The 22,569-nt window shown below is 41.9% G+C and overlaps 1 protein-coding gene across 1 annotated transcript in view; it reads left to right on the top strand.

Moving 5' to 3' along the window:
• ptprt (protein tyrosine phosphatase receptor type T) overlaps positions 1-8,687 on the top strand; it is a 247,061-nt gene extending 238,374 nt beyond the window's left edge. Inside the window, exons 36-38 of the mRNA XM_061070022.1 lie at positions 1,330-1,493; positions 8,134-8,269; positions 8,634-8,687. Coding sequence (XP_060926005.1) covers positions 1,330-1,493; positions 8,134-8,269; positions 8,634-8,687 — 354 coding nt within the window. The remainder of the gene's footprint in view (positions 1-1,329; positions 1,494-8,133; positions 8,270-8,633) is intronic.
• Positions 8,688-22,569: the final 13,882 nt, after the last annotated feature.

The following is a 22,569-nucleotide window of genomic DNA, read 5'->3' as shown; positions in this document are numbered from 1 at the left end:
AGACGCTCGGATGTGAAGACTCCTCTCCATTAGCTGTCTTGTTCCTCATCTCTGTCCTTTCTTCTTCCGTTCTTTTCTCAACTCACCTCTCCCTTTGATCCCCCCCCCCCATTTCCCCAATCCCCCCCCTCTTGTTACTCCCTTCTCATCTCATTCTATCAGCCATCCATGACGGCACAACTCCAGCTCGGCCCTATTGTCTGCGAGCTCCTCTAGTGCTTAGTGAACTCCCCACTACCCTCCTCTCTATTTTCCAGCGCTCTCCCTCTCTCTCTCTCTCCTCTCGAACACATCAGCAGTCGAGCGTGAAAATGGTTCATATCATCACCACAACAGCACATCTCACACACTGGGAGAGCAGCGGCGACCTCACCGAGGCTGCACCACCAACCACTAAGCCATCACACGAGGAAGGAGAGAGTAGAAGAGTGAGGGAAGAGAAACGCTTTGAGGGAAGGATTCGGAGGAGAAGATTCTGCCGTATCTGTTTTGTGTGGAAGCGTTACCGTGCATATGTGTGTCTGGCAAAACCGAGTGGGAAATCGCTCTGACAGTGACGGCAGGTTTTGGTATTTCTGGCGCCGGATGCCAAGCGCCTCGGGCCACGCGGCTGAAAACATGTCGTCTGCCATGAAATTGAATTATGCTTCACGAGACGTCGTCTTTGTTGAGTCCAATCCTGTTTTCTTTTGAAACAACAATTTACGCACAAACAAGAACTAATTAAAGCACAAAAGGCCTGTGAACGGTTCTGTGTGAGTCATGAGTCGATCACGGCCAATTTCCATTTTCCACTTCTACATAAATCACCTCAGATTTGACAACATTTACATGTTTTAAGATTCCACTAAACCAGATTAGATTACTCGGCCAAAATTCATTTCAAACACTTTGCAATCATCGCTCGGTTTGGAAATGTTTGGACAGACGGGATCGGTTGCGACTTAAGTGTCAACAATCACAGTTTCATAAAGAACATTTTAGTCATTTCCAGATTATAACGTAGAAAGAATAAAACACCAACGTGCTCGTTTCTCCACTGATGTCCCGTGAAGGTATTCAAGGTTAATGAAGGTTTTAAACACATTATTTCTGAAGAGAATACAATTTGATCTTAATCTGGAGAAACACTAGCTCCACCACAACTAAGACAATGATGTGAGGTTTTATATTTCACACACACTGGAGCACTTGAGAGGTTTTTCTGTTGTTTACTCACTTCCACATTCCCCAATGGGGGGTGACTGCATGACGTTGATTGTGACGATGACGGCTATGGCGATAACACCCCTGATCTTCACACCTCCTCTTCCTCCTCTTCCTCATCAGCCACAGGACGGCTACCGCCTGGTGCAGCACTTCCAGTTCATTGGCTGGCCGGCCTACAGGGACACGCCCCTCTCCAAGCGCTCCATCCTCCAGTTGGTCCGGCGGCTGGCGAAGTGGCAGGAGCAGTATGACGGAGGAGATGGGAGGACGGTGGTGCACTGCCTGTAAGTTCACACACACACACATGCATGCTGGGAAAAAACAGTAGGGAAAGAAGTGAAAGACTTTCATCCTCTCGCCACAGGAGCGCCCCAGGGCCCTTCGTTTGTGATGTACACTTATCCCTTAGGTTCAATAATCCACTCTCATTGCTCCTCATATCACTGTTACGCAGATGACACCCAGATATACCTGTCATTCCCCCCCGTTGATCTCACAGGTCCCACGTAGACTCCTTACTGTGTCTCAGATGGAAAATAGGAAAGCTCCCTTCTTTACAACTGAACTTTAAATCATTCTCCACTAGGGTTGTAAATTCCGGGAATTTTCAAAGTTGGAAACTTTCCAGGGGAATTAACGGGAATTAACGGGAATATACGGGAATTAACGGGAATGGGAATAAATGGGAATAAACTGGAAATTTTGTGGGTAATTTATACTAACTGTGTTTACCTTGTCATATACAGACATAAATATAAACATTTTGTTGTGTCATAGGCTGATTTGAGCCCTGAGGAAACTTTGGGCACTTGACTATATGCTTCTGCATCGTTGTGTCATTCTTAACATAGGTCTTTGCACAGTATTTGCAAATGTACACAGCCTTTCCTTCTACATTGGATGGGGTGAAATGTCTCCACACATGAGAGAGTGCACGTGGCATTGTTCTGTAGAATAAGATGAGAAAAAAGTTTGTAGAAAAACACTAATGCAATGCCAGAGATATAAATAGTTAGCCAAACAATTGGAATAGTCTGTAAAAATATTTTACAATTGATGGATAAATGAATGGAAATAGGCTAGATGAACAGATGAACAATCCTCAATCAGCATGCTAATATGTTTCCCCAGTAATATCATGGAAACTTACCTGACTAGTCCTGCACTCTACAGCAGGCCTCAATAGCCCTGCTGTAGAGTGAAGGATGCTGGGAGTTATCTGTGCATGTGATGGAAGAATGCACAGTGGAGGGTTGAAACTCAACGTTCCATACATCTTTAAAATAGAGTTTTGAATGATGTTTTTATTGCTCAGCGTTTAATTTGCATAGTTTTTTTTTTCCTCAAAATTCCCAAAATTCCCGTGCTTAATATTCCCGTGGAAAGTTTCCGGAAATTTACCGGAAACTTTCCACCCCTTTGCAACCCTATTCTCCACCACGTCATTCCCAGACTTTCCCTCGTCCCAACCAGGGTCACGATAAACCTTCCTGTCACGTTTGATGACCAGGAAGGCCAGTAGGATATTCAGGCCTCTCCTGGCTCAGCTCTTGGTACAGGCCTTGGTTTCCTTACTCTTCTACATTCAGCCTCCATCATGCACAGTGAAGACCTTAAAGAGAGTCCAGGAGGAGATGAGACTTCTTGTTTGAGGTTCTTTCGGTGATGAAACAATCTACAAGCGGCTGAAATTACAGAAATTTGCTTCCACTCTTACCAAAGTTTGTTTTATTGATCAGATTGTGCACTTAGTGTTTACTTCCAGGTCCCAGACTGAACTGAAGCTCGAGTCTCGTCCCTCAGTTTTCACTTTGGATAAAAGCATGAGCCCAACGAGTAAATGTAAATGTAGACGGTAAAAAAACGCTGCTCGCCAGGATGATAAATCAACTCAAGATCCAAGAAAGACAAATGTGCCCCTAGTGTGTGTGTGTGTGTGTGTGTGTGTGTGTGTGTGTGTGTGTGTGTGTTTGCATGTGTGAGGCACTGAGAGGTGAGAGATTTTGAGATACACTTAACAATGATAAAGTGCACTTCTCGTAAAAAGAACACATACACACACACACACACACACACACACACACACACACACACACACACACACACACACACTCCTAAGACCATACAACCACCATTAAGATGATATATGGAATAAACGATATCACAGGATTCGTCCATTTCTCTTTCTGTCAAACATACAAATGGTCTGAACTCAACATTCATCACAGTCCAGATACGTCTGAAGTGTGCGAACATCATTCTAGTCTAGTGTTGATATTCCATTCTCCGTATGCAATTATTGACATTATATCCAGTATTGTTTACGTTACAGCAGATCTTCTAATGCACATATATATATATATATATATTCCCACATGTTTATATAAATGTTTTTATCTGAGCAGAACAAATGAAGCTTCAATGCCGGAGGCTGGGAAATCTATACACAAGAGATAACAGGGAAGCTCAGCAACAATAACACAAAGACAAACGCTCCCATGCACACACACACTGCAAACGTTGCTTTCCGCACATCACTGGTGCTCATCCAATCAGCTTCCTCTGTCACAGCTCGTTAGGCCAATCAGAACTGGCATTGATTCGTTTCCTGTAGCTGCTGCAAAACTTCAGTTTTTGGTTAAAACAAACTTTCAGAACAAAAGAATCTGAAATATATGGATTATCGATTGTTTCTACGTTTATATCCATGTAGATTTGTGTCGACTGCTGGTTAGATCTTGTAAGAAACCAGTTATTTGTGTTATTAAGTGACAGTTTTATAAATACTTTTGTGTGCAAAATCAACTGTCAATCCATATTTTGCTAACTGCTGGATCACGACAACGTTTAATGTTAGTAAAAGTAATGTTAGTACATCTACAGTCATTGAAAGAAACAGCGTTTTCATATCATCTTGCTTTTAATTAATTTTATCTTCCAGCGTATATTTTTTTTTATTTATGTTTTTTGTCTATTTGCTAACGTCTTCTTATTGATCTTACTTCACGTAATTGAATATATTTCAATGGATTCCATGCTGCATTTTATATTTGAAAGGCGCTGTATAACATAACATATTATTATAATTATTATATCATTTATATATATATTATTTAGGGCTGGGCAAGTTAACTCGTTTTAATCGAGTTAACTCAAGTGATGAGTTAACTCGATTGTTTATCCGCCAATTATTTTCTTTTTTCCTGTTCTGCAGCAGTCAGCAACAGACTTTCACAAAATAAAAGCCTGACTTTCACAATAAAACAATAAATAATCAAACCTGAGTGAATGCGAGATAAAATAATTAATCGAGTTAACTCATCACTTGAGTTAACTCGAGTTAACTCCATTGAAACGAGTTAACTTGCCCAGCCCTAATATTATTATAAGAGCTGCTGCTAACTCTGGGCTCCTAACTCATCTATTGACCCTGATGCACAGGACCGGTGGTGAAACGCCTGTTGTCACGGTGATGAAACAAACAGACGGTTCACATCCGATCGTTTGACCCGTGACTTCGATCAATCCGATCAATCGATTCCAAATGTTTAACTCTGTCCTGTGTGTTAACGCACAAAGAACACTACACAATAACTCGTCCATCATTTTCAAATGTGCCCAAATTCATTTGTTGTATTGAAATAGTTGTAAATTTAGATACAGGCAACCGAAATCATTCAGGAGCAATTTCTTTCCTAAGCACCGTCTCCCCCCCCCCCCCCCCCCCCCCCGGCTGTCACGCCGCAGCAGAATGTGAGTGACGGGGGTGAAAGCTGTTCTCGGCTTCGGGCTGAAGACGCCAGCGCCGGCTAATCAGCCGCAGCTATTGATTTCCCAGACTCAGTAATACCAGAGATAAGGAGAAACATGATGGTTCAATCAGCAGTTGGTGAAATTGATTATTTTTTTCTTCTGCTCTCCACTTGTCCGAGAGGTTGGAGTCTGATGGGTCTTTAAATGCTGAACACATGTCTCATTTTCTGCAAATCACACTGCGGGGACCTGGTGGAGAATTGAGAAGCAGAGCACTTAACACAGTAATCTCTCTCTCGGCTTCTTTCATTTACACGCCGTATAGAAATACACATTTTAAGACGGAGGAGACAAACAAAGATATTGAACCGTCCACTCAGGACACACGACTCTAATGTTGTAGCAGCTTAAAATCGAGTGATGCGGTTCAAGGTGTTAACCGACGACATTGACTGGCCCATTGTTCCGTCAGAATCTTTATTGCACAGGATTTAGTTCAGAAATTGTTGTGGCTCCAAACAAACTGATTACTGAATTCCACTCGAGTCCCTGAATCGTTGAGAATGAAACAAACGTGAGCTGGTTTCACGAAGACGGAGAAATAAGGCAAATAAAAAAGAAGAGATGTCTGAAAACAAGCAGTTAACATATAATACAGGTTATATAAGTAATAATCAATAATATATAAGAAGGTTTGGATCTTAATCTTACTTCTCAGTGTTGGTTTGGTTATTAAAATCTTTCTGGACACATTTTCCAACCAATGTAACTTTTTTGTAGTGATCAAACTTCCCGATCCTAATCCACAGTCGATCCTTTTCCAGAGAATAATTAAAAGGACATTTTTCTTGCTTTCTGTAGATTCATTTTTAGATTTTAACTTTCACTTATGACCAAGCACCAAACTAACTGCATCAGAATTGACTGTTACACTCTCATATAAACTATAGCTGCTGCAAATGGACGGATCTATTTTATATATTTATCCTTTTTTTATACGATAGAAAGATCATCACTGTGGACGTGAGGAAGAACTCTCCTGTGAGATTCTAGTTGTAGTTAGTTAATGTTCTTGTGCCAGTTTATTAAAGCTGCTTGTTTTTAACGAAAAGGTTTTGTTGACAGACAGATTTTAATTTGCTGAAACATCTCTTGTACATTTATGAAAGATAAGGGGAAAGCTTCTCCTCTGCCTTGAACCTCATTACCACCAGAGTCTTGTCCAGTCTTGATTTTATTGGGTTTTCTCGATGTTCTGCAGCAATTAGCTGTAATATTAATGGTTTTTTTTTCAAAGAAGCATCTCAAAGCTGTGAAATGTATTCACTCTCAAATTCCATGCTTCTAAATCGAAGCGAACACCTGACACATAAAACTAACAGAAAATAAGTAAATAGAGAAAAATCTTTGAAAATTAAATTTGAGTCTCAAACATTCACATCCAAACTCCTGAGGGTTCGTTGCTAATTCCAAAGCAGATTCACAGATTCACACTTGGAACGTATTGTAATAAAAATTACTTTTTAGAATTAGATTCTTCTGTTTATTCCAAAAGCTTCTTTACAAGGCGTAGAACTTTTCTTTCTTAACGATCCTGATTGGAAAACAGCTCTTACTGGTCGTGGTGTTAATGCAGAGCAGCAGCGGGCGATTCAGTTTATTTTTATCGGTGATTGCTGCCACTCAGTACCTGGATGTTTTATTCAGAGTGAAGAGTGGAGCAGTCGAGCTGGAACCAGGTGAGACGGGAGAGTCTGGAGCCGCTTTCATGCCGGCTGCTCTGACGCTGACTGGCAGAGCGCCGGCTGCTGATTGAGGCTCAGAACCAGTCAACACATGAATACGTTTCCATCGCCGAACATTTGTCCACCGCTGCAAGTTATCCGCTATTTGAAGTCTTCAAATTTAACTTTGAGAAATGAATTCAAACGTCTCGAGTCCATTAGCCGAGCTCTGACTCGTTGGCCCGACAGGTTTCTTTGTGCTCAACATTCAATCTGTCACTTCCTGTCGTTCTCTGTCTCAATTTGCCTTTTCTGAACTTTAATAGTTGTTCTTTAAATTCGTACAATGTCCAGGATGTCTTAAATTCAGCTTCCGGAACCTGGACGTGTTCTGTGCAGTGATTTTCATTTTAAAGCGTCTTGATTCTACTGTTAGAGACGTAATTACTTCTGATTAAGTGTTTTACTAAATTAAAATCATATAATAACATAGTAGTATAGAGGGCAAACCTCCACTGTGGCTGATTTGCCACATTATCTTCTTATTGCATAGATGTGTAACCATTTAACACATTTACCCCCACAAGACAGAAGTGTTCACATTATACAGAGGAAAATCTCCAACAAACCACAAGATTAGAAACATGATTTTTCTCAAAAGGTCAAAGAATAAACATCGATATGAAAAAAAACTGTTGACTGAAATATAGAAAACAATTGAATTGGCAAAGGTACAAAAAAACAGGACGACAATACAACCACTTGTTTAAAAACATCAACAAGAAGACAGGAGGGATAGAGTTGTTTCATTCTAAACTTGTTTTTCCCCCGGTCATCAACACATATTTAAAGATAACGTACTTTTATCACCCATTAAACTCAGATACCTGATTGTTGGCATTAATTAAAATACAGTTTGAGTAAATCTCCTCTAAACAATCTGTGAATCAAACGACTACATGCACGACCCACATTAAATCACTCAGTTGAATCAAATGAACAATCACCATCACTCAGACTTTGTTTTACGATCTCAACAGAAAGTATTTTCTCTATTCAAACACGGAACGACACATTTATCGGATAGAGACAAACAAACATCTCGCTTCTGCAAATCTGTCGTACTAAAATCCGTTCAGGGTTTTAGAGGTTGACACGAGGAGGAGGAGGAGGAGGAAGAGGACGCGTTCGATAGCTCAGTTTCCAGTGTGAGAAAAATAAAAACAAGTTCCTGAAGAGGACGAGAATCTAAGTCTCTGACTTGTTGGACTCAAAAGCAGCTGAGGTCATTTGTCACCTGGCTCCTCTCCTTCCTCATTCCCTCCATGATCAGGAAGCTGAAGTTCGGCTTTCTCACCTCAATTTACAGAAGGAGGATGATGATGATGATGAAGATGATGTTAAATACCTCCCTCTCTCTCTCCCCCTCTCCCCCTCTCCCCCTCAGTACCGGCGGAGGACGCTCCGGAACGTTCTGTGCCATCTGCAGCATCAACGAGATGATCCAGCAGCAGAACATCGTGGACGTTTTCCACACCGTCAAAACGCTGAGGAACAACAAGACTAATATGGTGGAGACAATGGTGACAACACACACACACACACACACACGCACACACACACACACACACACACACACACACACACACACACACACACACACATACACACACTGACACACCTGGACTGTATTGAAGCACACAAATTCCTTCCAACATTCGATTAAACTCTGAGATTATGTATATTTTTAGTCTATTTTATTCTGTTTTGTTAGATATTGTTGTTTTTATATTGTTGTTTTATGTTCAGTGCACCAATGACACCAAGGCAATTTCCTGTATGTGCAAATATACTTGGCAAATAAAAAGAATTCTGATTCTGAATTCTGATTCTGAATTCTGATTCTGAATAACTCTTTTGCTTTCCGCTCTGTTTGTCCCTCCTCAGGAACAGTACAAGTTCTGCTATGAAGTGGCTCTGGAGGCGCTCAGCTCCTTCTGATTGGCCGAGGACGCTGCCTGTCGTCCTCAACACGGGGGACACACAAAGTGCACAAGTGCTGTGTGTTGACCTGAAACCCAACCTGTGAGCGTGTGTGCCTGTGTGTGTGTGTGTGTGAGAGAGAGAATATGTGTGTGTGAGTGTGTGTGAGTGGGAATAAGAGAGAGCATGCCTGCATATCTGAGTGTGTGTGTTTGTGAGTGCGTATCTATATGTGTGCCTGTGACGACAACACACACACACACAACTTGTACAGAAGAGAAAACAAAGCTACAAACACACACTGGTGAATTGTGTGTGTGTGTGTGTGTGTGTGTGTGTGTGTGTGTGTGTGTGTGTGTGTGTGTGTGTGTGTGTGTGTGTCTGTTTACTTCAGTGACACTGAGGACTTTACCTGCTTGTACAAAGAACAAAGAAAAAATGATATGTTTAAAAACTAAAAAAAAGATCAGATGTTTAAAAAGAAAACGCCTCTTTCTCTCTCTCTCTCTCTCTCTCTCTCTGTCTCTCTCTCTCTGCTGGGCTGTGATGTGACTATTGTACAGTATTTCCTTTTTAGATATATTCTGCGCCTTGAATGTTGTCTCCCTCTGACGGCTGGATGCACACTGCAAGATTTTTTGTGGGGAACTTTCACGTTTAGCCGAAGATCAAGCGAAGCCTCGACTCTGAAACCTTTATCCTCCCAGAGTTTGCTTTTTTTTATTTTTTTAATAGAAAGTATTTGGACGAGTTTAGCTCTCGATGTTGTCGAGGAAGATTCAGATTCTCCTGATCAAAGCAAAAAAATAATCTTCAGATTCCTGTTAAAGCGTCTGACATTTTTCTTTGAAATCGCAGCCTGATAAATTTCCTCTCGATCGCGGGAAATGTGGAACGCTAATGAAACTCGTAATCCAGTCACTGGCAACACTAACTCTCAGCATGGCTCCCATTCCTTCACACTGCAGAGACAAGTCATCTCTAACTTTCTTTTTAACAAAAACCTTTTGCTTTTTACGAGGTTTGAAACTCCTGTTACAACAGGGAAAGAGGGAGGAGTCAAGTGCACGGTGCAGAACAACAACAGCATTAGACAAACAACAACAAAAAAAAAAGAAAATCCCTGCCTTGCCTTTCAGATTAAATGTTGTATCTGCTTTTATTTTATTGTTTTAAAACTACTCTAAAAGAACTTTTTTTAAAGAAGAAAAAAAGTTTCCTACATGATTTTTTGGAAAGTCCACATCTTGTTGTGTGTATCCACCCGGACTGTAAATAAGAAAAGACAACCACAGTCAAACAAACAAACAGACAAACACCAGACTCGTCGCGGACAAAACTCATCGTCTCAAACTGTCCATTCAGACATGTTGTTAAAAAATCTATAAATCAGATGTATTTCTTTTTTGCATATTGCACATTTAGCTGATCCCAAACTCCAGAGGGACCGAGAATGAGGAAGAAATGGATTTAAAAACCAGTCCATCCTGCATCAGGGATGAATCGCAGTTCACAGTATGAAGAATTACAATTAGTGACGTTTTTTCCAAGATTAAAAGAACAAAACAAAATGCTACTATCCTTCTTCGTGACGCAGTTGCTCAATGTGGTCTTTTGAAACTTGCTTTGCCTTGAAAATGCTCAAAAGACAACGAACGAACCGAAATAAATTATTGTTTAGAATTAAGACGGAGCCAAATATGTTCACCACACAACTGGTGAACTTGTAGAAGCCTCACGTTTCTTTTCAGGACGGTGTAAACATGCAGTGGTTTAAAGTTTCAGTTTTGTATTTTGTATTTCGTTAATGTTTTTGCTCATGTGACCATGAAAATCTGATTTGTGGCATTTGTGTTTTCGAAATGTAGATGCAAAGGTAGAGGGGATTTATTTAAACAGACATTTTTTTAAATCATCCACTCATGGTGTCATCACTTCACGTGTTTGAAAGTATTAGAATCATCTTAAATTGAACCTGGATTCATAGCTAATCCAATAAAACTACACAGATCCAGACTTCATTCTCTCCACTGTAATCAAATTAAAGCCACATCTAAATCCACTAGAAATGGACTTTTATTTTTGATCTGCACTGATAGATTTCAGCCCCATGAACCATGATTCCGGGATTCCACACTTTCCCACAATGTTAAAGACAATGATGCCGCCCTGGTCTGTGCGCACATTTTTTATTAGTTTAATTCTTTCTTGACCTGAGTTCCATCAACCAAGTTTCAGGGAAATTTGGTCAGTAATTCTTGCAAACAAACAAATAAACCAATCAGAGTCTTGTGCTGATGTGTTTCCTGTTGGATTTGTCCACTCCGGATGAATTGAAGTAAAAACAGCAGCTCTGGGATTTGACAGTTTCCCTCTGACCGGTCATTTATCATTAAAATGAAACACAAAGATAAAGAGACAGAGGTCACGTTTACTTTTCTGCAAAGCCTCACGTTTACTGTTCCTGACAAATCGGTTGAGGTGAGCGGCTTTTAAAAAATTAATGGGACAAACTTACTTAATGGTCTGATAGGAAATGGATTTTGCTCGGTGACAGAAGGTCAACACAGAAGGGAAACGCGCTGGAGGGGAAGTTAATGAGAATTCGAGCGGATGTGTCTTCATCCTCGGATCCTCTCCGCTCGTTAGGAACCTTTCACTCGCTCTGTCGTCCCGTTTAAAGGTGAGAAACTAAACCCTCACGTTAAAGAGAAACCTGCTTTTGATTGAGATCGACACCGGAGCAAGGGCTTCACTCTCAAACTCCACGGATCGGTTTTAAAACAATAAAAGAAACAATTTTGTACATCAAAAAATAGTGGAACAATCATGTGATTTGCTTTACGTTCCATTGCGTCAAATCAGCAGGTGTTTATATATTTTCAGGAAATGGAAAGTTACTTTTTACATTTGACGGAGGCGAAGGTTCATCTTAAGTTAGCTCGTAGCTTTCGACGCTCACGACCAGAACCAGCAAACTCGTACGAGAAAAAGTCATGTGGCTTAGACGCTTAACTTTTTGTTTCTTATTTTGTATTGTTTGCCGGAGTCCAGTCAGGCTGGTAAATGGACCTATCGTATTGAAGACAATGTGAATGCCAGAAAATCCTTTTTATTTCCACTGAGGCTTTATTGTATTGTATCCGTTGACGGCCATTCATCTTGTATTATATATTTTTATTTTCTTTCTGGAATTGATTTTTATTTGTTGGTTGTTTTGCTTTTTTGTGTCCTGAATTTGTACATTTTCTTTTTGTATAATTATTATTCTGATGATTATTTGTCTAGCAAATTGTTGTTTAGATCTGGTGATGCCATTACCATTGGTTGTTTAGTTGTTTGAAATGTGGTTAACATGAAATAAAAGGGACCAAAATGTTGAATCGGATCTCGTCTCCTTCTTTACACCGTCGATTTTCGAGTGAATTAACATTTTTATACATTTTAAAGCATGTGTTTTGCCTTTCAGATTCCATATCTCAGCTGAGGCACTAAATATTTTAGAGTTATGGATTTTTAAACATGGTCTCCATGCTGCACAAGGCAACGTTTACCAGTCTACAAATGTTGGATGTTAAAATCTCCCTGAAACTGTAGTGAAGGTTTTAACAGTCGAGAAAGATCCAGTTCAGTGATTGAAGATCTGCTGGTTTTAGAAGTTGCGTTCAGAGATAACACAAGATTGATCAAATGAACCAATAACAAACGCATCGTTCCAGTTGTGGAAATCGTCGTGATTTGGTTTAGGTTTGGAGAAGTTTGTGGTTTAGGTTAAAACAAGTTCTTCGGTCACAAAAAGGATGTGAAACTACGACGGATCCTGACCTCGAGGTTTTTTTTCGTCACTTGAGATCCTTGCATGTCTGCCCGGGATCTACTGGACTGATCGTTTTCCCTTCAAACACACGTCAGGAAGCCGTCGTACTAGCTAACACCAATTTTCTGCCACAATTGCGTCAGGTAGATTTTCACCAGCAAAGTTGGTGAAGACAACAACTCCCACGATCCCGCACAGCTTCGTGACAACAAGGAGAACGGAGTCTTTTGTTGTTGTTTTGAATGAGGGACCCCTTGTGGCCGGAGATTCAAATTATTCATTTCATGATTAACTCCACTCGAAGCCAAGGAGACACACAACGGTTTTGTGAAGAGAAACCTGCAGCAAAGGACACAATGAAAAGCACCTTGGTTAGAATGTAAACCTCCAAATACACTGAAGAAAACAAGCTCACTAACTTTATTCCATTAATCTGCTGTTCATTCTGGATTCCTCCACCTTTTGTTTGCCTGAGCCTCCGTGATGATCCTGGAGCTGCAGAGAGCAGAGCAAAAAACAACACAGGTCTTTATGGGCTGATTTCTTTTCTTTCTAATCAATCAGAGTCAGTGATGAACACAGCTCCGAGCCAACGGCCTCATCCTTTATTTAGCTGGTTGATTCCCAAGGAGCTCATAAATATGCATGAGCCTGCGATTAGCATAGGCACCAAGGACAGGGCCTGTACCTTGGCATTATGACGATCAATCAGAAACACTAAGGGGCTCCTCGGAGGGAAGCTGTCTGTCAGCTCGGCTTTGGGCTGAGCTGATGCATGCGCGCACACATTGGGAAATAGGAACGCTGAAAGCATACATAACACACATGCATCACAGAGGTCTGCAGGAAGACGCATGGACACGTAGAGAAGCAGGGGAAACGCACAAGAAGCATCCGTGTGCACAACCTGAAGGCGCATGTACACAAACTCTCTCCCACAAAACGCACACCAACGACAACAAGCATCATCCGTCTCATATTCTTTGCTCTGTTTCATCCTTCTGCTTCGGTACCTTTTTAGAAAAACTGAGTTTGTGATGACTTTGAAAATTGGCCCATTTCATTCGGTGGAGGAGGCAGGACGAAAGGACGGATCACGGTGGCACCTCAGTATATATCTTCTACTCTAACGGGGTTATTATTGTAATTTCTCCCGCAGAACTTGTTACAAGGTTGTTTGGTGTCCGCAGCCGATCCTCATCCATCTCCACCTGCTCCATTTACACCGATACAGGAGGTTCCGATTCATCTGTTTCCACCGGTCAAACGCTGTGGTTAATCCACCTTGATGCACTAGTTGTTTTCTACATGTGACCAAAACGACGTCGAGCAAGAGAAGACAGTTTCTGACCCGTCAGATCAGAGGCTTGAAAAAACGGAGTAATCAAGAAACATTTTCAAAATACTGTTTTATTTGCTTTATTTGCATTTAAAAAGTCGTTCTGTTGAAATTGAGGTTTATTTTGTGAGGAACGATTCCTCTTGTCTGCAGCTCAGCAGGTTATAAACACTCTATTATAGTTTGGTGCAGGTGTAGAAGTTGAAAGCTTCTCTCACGCGCACGGATCATAGTGAGTTAGAACACGTACGATATTAGTTACTGGGAAACGGTTTCAACTTCCGACTTGTTTAACTTTGAAGATAAAATACTTTTTTATTCATCCTCGAAGGATCCTCACTGGTTTGGATGTTTTTTGCCTTTTAAAAGGTAAATGATTGGATTTTAAATTCAAGGATTCAAAAGCAAAGTCAACTGTGACGTCACCATTTCCCAAAACGCTCTATACATGTACATGAGGTTTTGAAAAACTGCACTTTGGAAGTATCCGTTTTATTGATTAAAAAATCTGTGTTTTACAAAAATCTGTGACAACCCAGCGTTAGTTTAAAAGCAGGAGCTCAGAGAATACTGACACAGCTGATAATCTGCTGGGAAACCAGCTCCGTCTGCAACATGTGCGCAGTGTAAAGTTCTCTGCTCATTAAAATCAAGGTTTTGAAGGAACCGGTGCAGATATTCATCATAACTGCTGTAAAAACCTTGAAGACTGGAGGAGACGCTGGAGCTGAATAAAGCAAAAGGTGCTAGAGGAGGAAAAAACGTGTGTTTTTCACATTTAACTTTTAAACATGTTGGAGTCTAATTAAACATTTGGAGCACTAGTCTGAGTTTAAATATAAATGACGGGAGCATGATTGGCTGCTTTGATTAAAACGAGCCGGAGCTGCAGGATCTCAGAGAGCGAGTCGGATCCGAGGGGAACTGAGAGACAGGAGGTAGAGAGAGGGTTTGGTTTCGCTGAGTGAACTCAGATAAACTCAAATAAACTACTATAAATTACACATAACGCAGTAGATATTTAGTTGAACAGGAAAATTGATGCTAACAAAACAAAACAGGACACTGAAGCGAATGAAAAGAGTCTGATAGCGAAGCCAGGACGATCCGGGTGTTAACTCCAGGCTCCAGGCAGCGGCCGGGTCTCACACCTCACACACTCTGAACTAATTGGACGTAATGAAGTAGACGTGGAGAGGGGTCTCTCTCTCCGGGTCTTTCTGCTGACTAGACTTTAAAAATCACCAAAGGCGAGGGAGGGGAGGTGAGGACACGGAGAAGAAGGGGGCGCGGGAATTGTAAAATGAAAAAAAAAACGAGGTGGAAACTAATTGGAGGAGAAGAAGACGAATTCGGGGAAGACGCCACGTCAGTGCGGGTTGTTGTGTCGTTTACAGTAAAGTGATAAATGAACTTTCTTCAGTGGTCAAACTGAACTTTGTGAGATAACATTTATTGATCCGACTCCTCCTTCTATCGCCTGGAAGTCTTGATATGTTGAGAACTGACACCACTGCTGATACAGAGCAGTCGGCTAATTGGTTTTTCAAAAGCTCGGAATAATGCTCGTGGAGCTCCAATGTCAAACTGAAGGAGAAGGTCAAACCGCGCCTGAGGGATTGCGTCCATGTTTTAATTCAGAGCATATTTTCAATGGTTCCCAATTAGGAGGACAGCGTATTATTTTAAAAATAGTTTTTCCCCCACTGTCTTTTCTTGTGCGCGGCCAATCCAAGAAATTCTAGTTGGAGGTTTTTTAGAATGGAGCGGGCTTCGCTTTGTCCTCAGACAAAAAAAACACAACACACAGGAAAAGGCAGATTTTTGGGAGATGCTGAATGTTGCTGGTGATTGTTACACATTTAAAATATGTGCTGTTAACAAACTGGAAATACTGCACCGTGGCTGTAGTTCAGTGCAGCTTCAGTTTAAAACCCATTTATTTTCATTGCGATCCCTGAAATCGCTTCTGTTCATATTTAAATCCCGGTGACATCTCAAATCTGCTTTAAAATGAATTGAAATCCCAGTTGGTGATGCCAACATGACCAATTGACCTTTGACCTTTGACCACCAGATTATAATCAGTTCATCTTTGTGCTCAAGTGAACGTTTGCAGCGAATTTGAGGAAATTCCCTTCTACATGTCGAGTTCATAAGAATTTAATAAAATGTAAAAAGCTTTTTTCCTTTGCCACCAACATCCTGTGTTTACATCCTGTTTAAACACATGTCGTGAAGCTTGTATATATATTTTTTTACCATATTTTTTGCTTCACCGTCCTCAAAGCGAGACTGAATAATCTGCACATGGATATGAAATAAAGATCCCTCACGGCTCAGTCGTAGTAATTGAAACATCCTTCTGTGAAGTGACTATTTAAGGAGCTTTGAGAACAGTTCTGCTGCCTCCTGTCATCCAACATCACAATCAGCCTGTAAATGTGAAAACACTAATTAACTCGCAGCCACAGTTTCCGATGTTTTCTCTCATTACACCAAACGAACACCGGGGAAATCGTAAAATGCAGGTTTGTTTCCTGCAGATGAAAACGAGATTATTTTAAGATCTGTCAAAGTTACATTTCAGAAACTGTTCTATTCATCAGAGAAGAATCGTTTGTTGACTCTCGTCGACGAGAGGAGCAGAGTCACATTCACGCTGTCTGTTTAAAAAAACATTTAACAAGTTGTATCCAAACCAGACGTTTGTTAAGGCTCTTATATACTTCTACGTGTCCGTTTCTCGGAGAGGTCTCAGCAGGGGACAAAGAGTCTTTTTGATTTTTACTTCTCCGACGACTATCCGTCTAAAAATAATTCCCCGCCAAACCCATAGGTGGCGCAACGGAAGACGAGCTCAGAGAAGCCTACCCCATTTGGGAAGAAGAAGTCCACGTGTCTCTGTTGACATGTTAGCCTGCGTCCCACACACTGAACCATGGCAACTAACAGAACTAAATAAAGTGACACCCAGCGGGTCAAGATGCTGATGTAATCGTTTCTTAGCGCAGCGGTTCCCCGGTCTTGTTTCCGAACTGTGTTGCTGATTCCACAGCTTGAATCTGCTTGAGGCTACATGTAGCTAGAAGCTACCCGGAGCTAGCTCCCCCCAGCTTCCACACACAGTCAGCAGGGACTCCCGACACTAACTACTATCCAGTGTTTGCTTCTAACCTGACGGTATTATAGAAACAGTGTCATGATAGAAGTGGAATTAAAGTCGTGACGGCGGGTTCTTGCACTGTTACCACCGCAGTTAGCATGGTTGCTAGCCCGCTAGCTAGCCTAGCGGGCTAGCGCCGTTTTGAAAGCTCGTTATAACCGTCTGTGACCGTGCACACATGCCCTCAGTGCTCTAACGAGCCACCGTCAGCCGGACAACTCCGCTGGCTTAACACACACGTCACATTAATCGTAGAATCATAGTTGTGTTCGTGTTTGTTGCTACAGGGAAGTAAACAGGAAGTTTGAGGTCCGGAAATACGGAAATGACGTCATACGGAAATGATGTCGTTCGCGGACCAATCACAGCCAAGAGCGGTCCGTCAGGTCTCCAACATGAAGACGGATAGTTAGAAAAATCAGACGTGTACGAAAAGCTGTCGGAGGCACTCGGAGAGGGCGTTTCACGACGGATAGGGCGGCCTTATCTGTCCGTAATAGAAAAAACGGAGAGGCATAAATTGGCCTTAAGTTGTTGTGAAATACCTGGAAACGGTCTACTTGTTTAAAGCTTAGCTAAATACAAGAACAATTTCTTACAAAATCCTGGACCAGTCCCTGAAGTCAAAATACCTCCGACACGAGCGCTGCCATCTTGCTCTGTTGATATTTGAATCCCTCCACTGCACAGACTCGACCAATCACAAGTCAGTCCCAGCTGTCAATCATGATTTTTCCATATTCTACATGATTCAATGTTTCTAACATCTTTGAACATACGTCAGTGTGAAGAGAACAATGTATTTGTTGTGTAATTTGATATTTTGGTTTGGTTCATGCCCCGTCACAAGGAGGAGGAGCCACCAGGGGGCCATCGAGGTGATATGGCTTCATGTCGTCCATCTTTATTTTAACACACCACTCGTGTGACACGTTTCTTTGTTCAATTCTGGATTTTATTTTGCACAAGTTTGGACACGATAGAAAGAAAGAAAAACAACTTCCAACAAAAACAGAGAAACAAAGACATTTCACTTTTTTTACAAATGTGAATGTAACTGACGCCGGGAAACACTGAACGAGTCGCAGTAAGATAAAAAACCACAGGTTCCGATGCGTCGACCGAGTTAATTGTAAAACGACGGGTTTGATGAATGGAGGCTGAGCTGCACATTTCAGTGAAATCTGCTAAATTGCTCGGCTCTGCAGTTCCGGGGCGTTGTTGAAAGCTGACAGCGCCGATGATTATTCTTCAGCCGCGGCGGCGTCTGAGAGCCGAGCGCCTCTCGTCAGAGCGGCGGACAGAGTTCATCGACTCCCATTAAGCAGCTCAGTATCACAGAGCACGTGCAGCCAGACTCGCTCACTGTCGGGGGGGGGGGGGGGGGGGGGATGAGTGCGAAGCCTTTGTGCGGCGCAGATGTGTGCGACTGACTCCAGCACTGATTTCAGAGCGCTTACTTAGGCTCGCCGAGCTTAACGGAGCATATTAGCCTGTGGAGGAATCCCTCAGTGGTAATTGTGGCTTAGAAAGACAGTGAGTGTGTGTGTGTGTGTGTGTGTGTGTGTGTGAGTGTGTGTCATGTTGTCAGGAGCCGGGGGATGGGGGGGGGGTAAAGAGACTGAGATGCAAAGAAAGGAAAAGAGTAAAAGAGAAATGGATTAAAGATGAAATAAACTTGACACTGTGAGTTTGATTGTGTAGAAGGAACCAATCCAACATGTGTTGTTGCATTTAAAAGGAAACGTGTTCTGCTCATCTTCAGGTCGATATTAATACTTTGACTGTAAAATGTTTTCATGCTCTGATGTTCAGAAAACACACATCGGTGGTCCTCAGACTGTCCGTCGCTGCAGCTCCTCCTTTCAGCCTCTGTCTCAAACACCTGGTCTGAGCTCCCGTCTCTTTAAAGCTCACAGCGAATGTTCAGGACAGAAGAACCGAATCTGATGTTCTGCTCACGTTCCAGAACTTCAAGACGGACGTCAACTCATTCTGACGTGAGACAGAACAACAAGATAAACAACCCGAGTCACAGAAGCTCATGAAACCATAGTTACACACTCAGAGAATACTGCAGTGGGAAAGAATCCAGCACATAGACGGGCCCCATTAACCAGCTGACTCACTGCCACGTCTCCTGCTCTGGCTTCATTTAACAAACTGTGAAAACACCGAGCAAGAACAAAGTCTAAACCGAGCTGTTCCCTGAGTGAGCGATTCCTGCTGTGACTCCATTCATCTCACGTCACCGCTTCCTTCCTTCTGTCACGTTTCTCTCACTTCAGTCTGTCTCCGCTCGTCGTCTGTCCCCGACCGAGTTTGTCTTCGTTTGATTTCTGCCGTGAAGACGTCAGAAGATGCTCAGAACTCGTTTTCTCACTTGTGAACTCTTCTCGTCTACAACAAAGGAGGTGATGTTGTCACTCCTGTCTGTCAGTGTGTGTGTTCGTCAGCAGGATTACACACACCAAAACTACACAACGCATTTTCACAACAGTCAGTTAAAAGGATGAGCCGGGGAAAGATGTGTTTTGTGGATTCAGCTCAATCATCAGTCAAATTAAATTGTAATTAATCACTTTTTGCTCTGTTTTGTTCCGTGTTGAGGATCTTCACCCCAGAGGAGGTTGTGTTTACTCCCCTGTTCATTGGTTTGTTTGGTTGTTGTAGGGTTGCAAAATTCCGGGAATATTCAAAGTTGGAAACTTTCCATGGGAATTAACGGGAATTAACGAGAATAAACTGGAAATGTTGTGGGTAATTTATACTAACTGTATTTACCTTGTCATATACAGACATAAATATAAACATTTTGTTGTGTCATAGGCTGATTTGAGCCCTGAGGAAACTTTGGGCACTTGACTATATGCTTCTGCATCGTTGTGTCATTCTTAACATAGGTCTTTGCACAGTATTTGCAAATGTACACAGCCTTTCCTTCTACATTGGATGGGGTGAAATGTCTCCACACATGAGAGAGTGCACGTGGCATTGTTCTGTAGAATAAGATGAGAAAAAAGTTTGTAAAAAAACACTAATGCAATGCCAGAGATATAAATAGTTAGCCAAACAATTGGAATCTTCTGTAAACATATTTTTCAATTGATGGATAAATGAATGGAAATAGTCTAGATGAACAGATGAACAATCCTCAATCAGCATGCTAATATATTTTCCCAGTAATATCATTGAAACTTACCTGACTAGTCCTTCACTCTACAGCAGGCCTCAATAGCCCTGCTGTAGAGTGAAGCATGCTGGGAGTTATCTGTGCATGTGATGGAAGAATGCTCAGCGGAGGGTTGAAACTCAACGTTCCATACATCTTTAAAATAGAGTTTTGAATGATGTTTTTATTGCTCAGCGTTTAATTTGCGTATTTATTTTTCTTTCAAAATTCCCAAAATTCCCGAGCTAAAGTTCCCATGGAAAGTTTCCGGAAACTTTCCACCCCTTTGCAACCCTAGGTTGTTGGTTTGTTTGGTTGTTGGTTTGATTGGTTGTTGGTTTGTTTGGTTGTTGGTTTGTTTGGTTGTTGGTTTGATTGGTTGTTGGTTTGTTTGGTTGTTGGTTTGTTTGGTTGTTGGTTTGATTGGTTGTTGGTTTGTTTGGTTGTTGGTTTGTTTGGTTGTTGGTTTGTTTGGTTGTTGGTTTGTTTGGTTGTTGGTTTGTTTGGTTGTTGGTTTGATTGGTTGTTGGTTTGTTTGGTTGTTGGTTTGTTTGGTTGTTGGTTTGTTTGGTTGTTGGTTTGTTTGGTTGTTGGTTTGTTTGGTTGTTGGTTTGTTTGGTTGTTGGTTTGTTTGGTTGTTGGTTTGTTTGGTTGTTGGTTTGATTGGTTGTTGGTTTGTTTGGTTGTTGGTTTGTTTGGTTGTTGGTTTGTTTGGTTGTTGGTTTGTTTGGTTGTTGGTTTGTTTGGTTGTTGGTTTGTTTGGTTGTTGGTTTGTTTGTTTGGTTGTTGGTTTGTTTGGTTGTTGGTTTGTTTGGTTGTTGGTTTGATTGGTTGTTGGTTTGTTTGGTTGTTGGTTTGTTTGGTTGTTGGTTTGTTTGGTTGTTGGTTTGTTTGGTTGTTGGTTTGTTTGGTTGTTGGTTAGTTTGGTTGTTGGTTTGATTGGTTGTTGGTTTGTTTGGTTGTTGGTTTGTTTGGTTGTTGGTTTGTTTGGTTGTTGGTTTGTTTGGTTGTTGGTTTGTTTGTCAGCAGCAGCTTTTCATCAAACTACCAGGGAATCAAAACGTTTTCTACTGTATTTAGAGAACTGATGTTTACAGATGTTTTTCAGACATGAACTCCAGAAAAGCTCTTTCTCTTGAGTTTGCCTCTCGCTCACATGGACACAACGATGTATAATTCATCTTTTGAGGGAATTTCAGGCTGCGTTGGATAATGTGGATGGATGAACGGATGTGAAGGTCGGGGACGGATGAAGAATGATGAGGATGAAGGGATAAGGATGAAGGAGGGAGGTAAACGGATGAGGGGAAGGGGGGGCGGGTGGAGAGATCTGAGACAAACGGAGCAGGAAGCGTTGACCAGGTAAAGGAGGGGTTGATGGGTAATTAGAGGCGTGGCGTGGTAGAGGTGTGGCCGATGGGGCGGGTGAACATCGGTGGAGAAACCGTGGTAGTTTCCTGTTTGGCAGCGGGTCATGTGACCAGAGACTTCCTGCCGGTTAAACAGGACGGAGACGCCACTTTCAAGCCTGATTAACTCTGAGAGACTCACTGTGCACGGACCTGAAAACACTCACTACCCTAGCAACTCTATTTAGAGCAACAAATAACCCATAATGCGACTCTCCAAAAGAAACCGAGGAGGCACGATTATGCGAAATGAAATGAAAGAGCAGAAACACTGTAATCAGCTGGATGGAGAGATGTGGACGGAGAGAGAGAGAGAGACATGAGAGAGGAGGAGGTAAAAAACAAATTATGATCCGACAGCATCAGGAAAACAGTTTGCTTCACAGAGGGTGAGACGGAGGAATGAAGAAAGACGGAAAAGAAAGAGCGGCCGCGGTTTAACAAGCTCCCCCCCCCCCCCCCCCACAAAGTGACTGTCGGACTCCGAGAGGCAATAACACAAACACACACAATCTGAGGAGATGCAGACACACAAAGAAAAAACAACTGTTCAGATCTGAGGGAACAGACAGTGATGGAGAGGTGAGAAGAATCCAAACATCCCACGGCTGCCAGTCACACACAGAGCAACAGGTGTGCGTGTCTGTTTGTGTGCGTGTCTATTTGTGTGTGTGTGTGTGTGTGTGTGAGTGTGTGTGTGTAGTTTGCGACAACATAATCAAACTCCAAAATGACAGCTCCTCCTCTCTCTCCTCCTCCTCCTCTTCTCCAACAGCTCTCCATCTCCCTTGTTTCCCTGGATTCTTTATCCCCAACAGGTGATTGTGCTGCAGTGTGCGTGTCTGTTTGTGTGTGTTTGTGCTTGTGTGTAGTTTGCGACAACATCATTATCCATTCTCCATCTTCCTTGATTCCCTTAATCCTTTATCCCCAACCTGAGTTTCTGTCGGAGGTTCCTTCCCAGTTGAAATTCTTTTCCCTCTATGACAGTTTAAAG

Source organism: Limanda limanda, chromosome 4, assembly GCF_963576545.1.
Source record: "Limanda limanda chromosome 4, fLimLim1.1, whole genome shotgun sequence".
Taxonomy (NCBI): Eukaryota; Metazoa; Chordata; class Actinopteri; order Pleuronectiformes; family Pleuronectidae; genus Limanda; species Limanda limanda.
Note: the sequence above shows the minus strand (reverse complement) of the source record. Positions and strands in the feature narration are given on the sequence as shown.